We start from the raw sequence: 1,866 nt of genomic DNA, 5'->3' as shown, positions 1-1,866 counted from the left end.
GTAGAAAAGGGAGTGGAGACTACAAGAGATGGTTGAGAGAGAGAGAGAGAGAGAGAGAGAGAGAGAAGATTTCCAATCATAAAAAATCAGAAGATTTCTGAAATTCGAAGGCGAGTTTTGCTTCTTAGAAGTGTGAATCTACAATAAGACCAACCTTTCGGGCCAGGGCAACAAACATGGGAGGGGCGGTGATGAGCAAAAACGAATCATGTCCATTCCTTGACACAAGAACACGAAGAGCAACAAAGGAGGTGCAAGAAACTAGAAAGAGAGAGAGAGAGAGAGAGAGAGAGAGAGAGAGAGAGGACGCGTCTTTCGGGGGGGGGGGGCAAACTGACGGCAGGGGTCGGTGGGACGGTGGGATAACGGCGCCGTTTGGTCAGTTAAGGAGGCGTGTATAGACCTGGAAGCTGGAAAGCTGAGCTATGGCTGTCTTCTAAGCTTGGCTATGGCGACCTGAAAACCTCTCTTCTTCTTCATCATCTCTCTCCTTGCCCACTGCCGACCCCTCTCCCTCTCCCCTTGCCTCGATCCTTCCGCCCTCCCCTCCCCTCCCTCCATATCTTGCCTTCTTCCCTCCATCGCTCCCCATCCTCCCCCATCGCCCCCCCTTTCCTTGCCTCCCTGCCTCACCATGCTCCCCCAGCCCCTCCCTGATTCCCTTCCCCCCCCTTTGGGCAGTTTCGACCCCCCTGGCAAAGAGAAGCACTACAGAGGCGTCCGCAAGCGGCCTTGGGGCCGATTCGCAGCCGAGATCAGGGATTCCGTCAAGAAGACCCGCGTTTGGCTTGGCACTTTTGATACGGCAGAAGAGGCAGCTCATGCCTACGACTCTGCTGCCAGGGCCTTAAGAGGTAGCAAAGCGAAGACTAACTTTTCCGTCCCCTGCGATGATCAGAGCACGAGCCATAGTAGCACCGTGGAGTCGTCGAGCGGGCCCAAGATCAGGTCTCCTGGCGTCGCAGGAGTGAAGAAACAACAGCAGGTTGCAACGTCAGCTCACCAAGATGTGGGTGGATCTTCCGAGGATCTGAGCGCGCGTCCTGGTTTGCGATTACCCAGCAAGTGGCCCCAGGAGTCGGAAAATCGTGGTCAACAGCAGAAGAAGCAAAGATGTAGGAATAAAGCGGGTTTTCTCTCTTCAAATCCGAGAAGCGGTCGGTGGTCTGATAAAAAACGGAAAAATCAGGTTGCTGAGCCCCTTGGATATCAAAGCGATTGTGATTCTTCCTCCTCTGTCATTTTAGATACAGAAGAGGGAGCTGCTAATGAAACTAGGCCGGTCTCTCATCCTAGACCATTTTTGGACCTTAACCTTCCCCCAACAGTAGATGATGAGGACGATGTGGTGGGCTTTAAAGGCATAGCCTTCTTTACATAACACCCAGCATTTTTCTTTTGGCAGAGTTGAATCATTGTACTAAGTGCAATTTCACACCTTTTTTTGGGAAATCTGCGTCAAAAGTGTAATGCTTATGGCCTGCCTTTTTTAGATGCATCGGCCATTTGCTCTTTTTATTGGAAAGTGCATCTGGCAATGTGATGATCAAGTTTAAATTTTTGATAGTTGGAAGTTCAGTTTTTATCTAATCAGGGAGCAAGATGTTCTCTGATCTGTCTGATTCCCTCTTCTTTGCTTTGGTTGAGCCATGTTTGTTGTGTTGACCATTAGTCCCATATTGTTGGCCAATCGTTTGAGCTGTCAATAAGAATTTGGTCTTCTGATCTGCTCCATGGTCCTTTGTTACAGCCAGAAGTAAGAGAGAGAGAGAGAGAGAGAGAGAGAGAGGGGGGGGGGGGGGGGAAGAGCTGGGTATGGTGTGATATTATAATGTTTACTGGAGACCACCAACAAGATCTATGGGG

General features: G+C 50.2%; 1 protein-coding gene across 1 annotated transcript; it reads left to right on the top strand.

Annotated features, from left to right (window-relative positions):
* The first annotated feature begins 435 nt into the window (after positions 1–435).
* LOC147881443 (uncharacterized) lies at positions 436–1,544 on the top strand. Its single transcript, XM_087369817.1, has one exon. The coding sequence runs from the start codon at positions 635–637 to the stop codon at positions 1,379–1,381; it is 747 nt and encodes a 248-aa protein (XP_087225943.1). The 5' UTR covers positions 436–634; the 3' UTR covers positions 1,382–1,544.
* Positions 1,545–1,866: the final 322 nt, after the last annotated feature.

This window comes from Dipteris shenzhenensis, chromosome 31 (genome assembly GCF_047967505.1).
Source record: "Dipteris shenzhenensis isolate YYH24624 ecotype China chromosome 31, Dip_SZ_1.0, whole genome shotgun sequence".
Lineage (NCBI taxonomy): Eukaryota > Viridiplantae > Streptophyta > Polypodiopsida > Gleicheniales > Dipteridaceae > Dipteris > Dipteris shenzhenensis.
The sequence above is the reverse complement of the archived record's forward strand: the minus strand, read 5'-3'. Positions and strand labels throughout refer to the sequence as shown.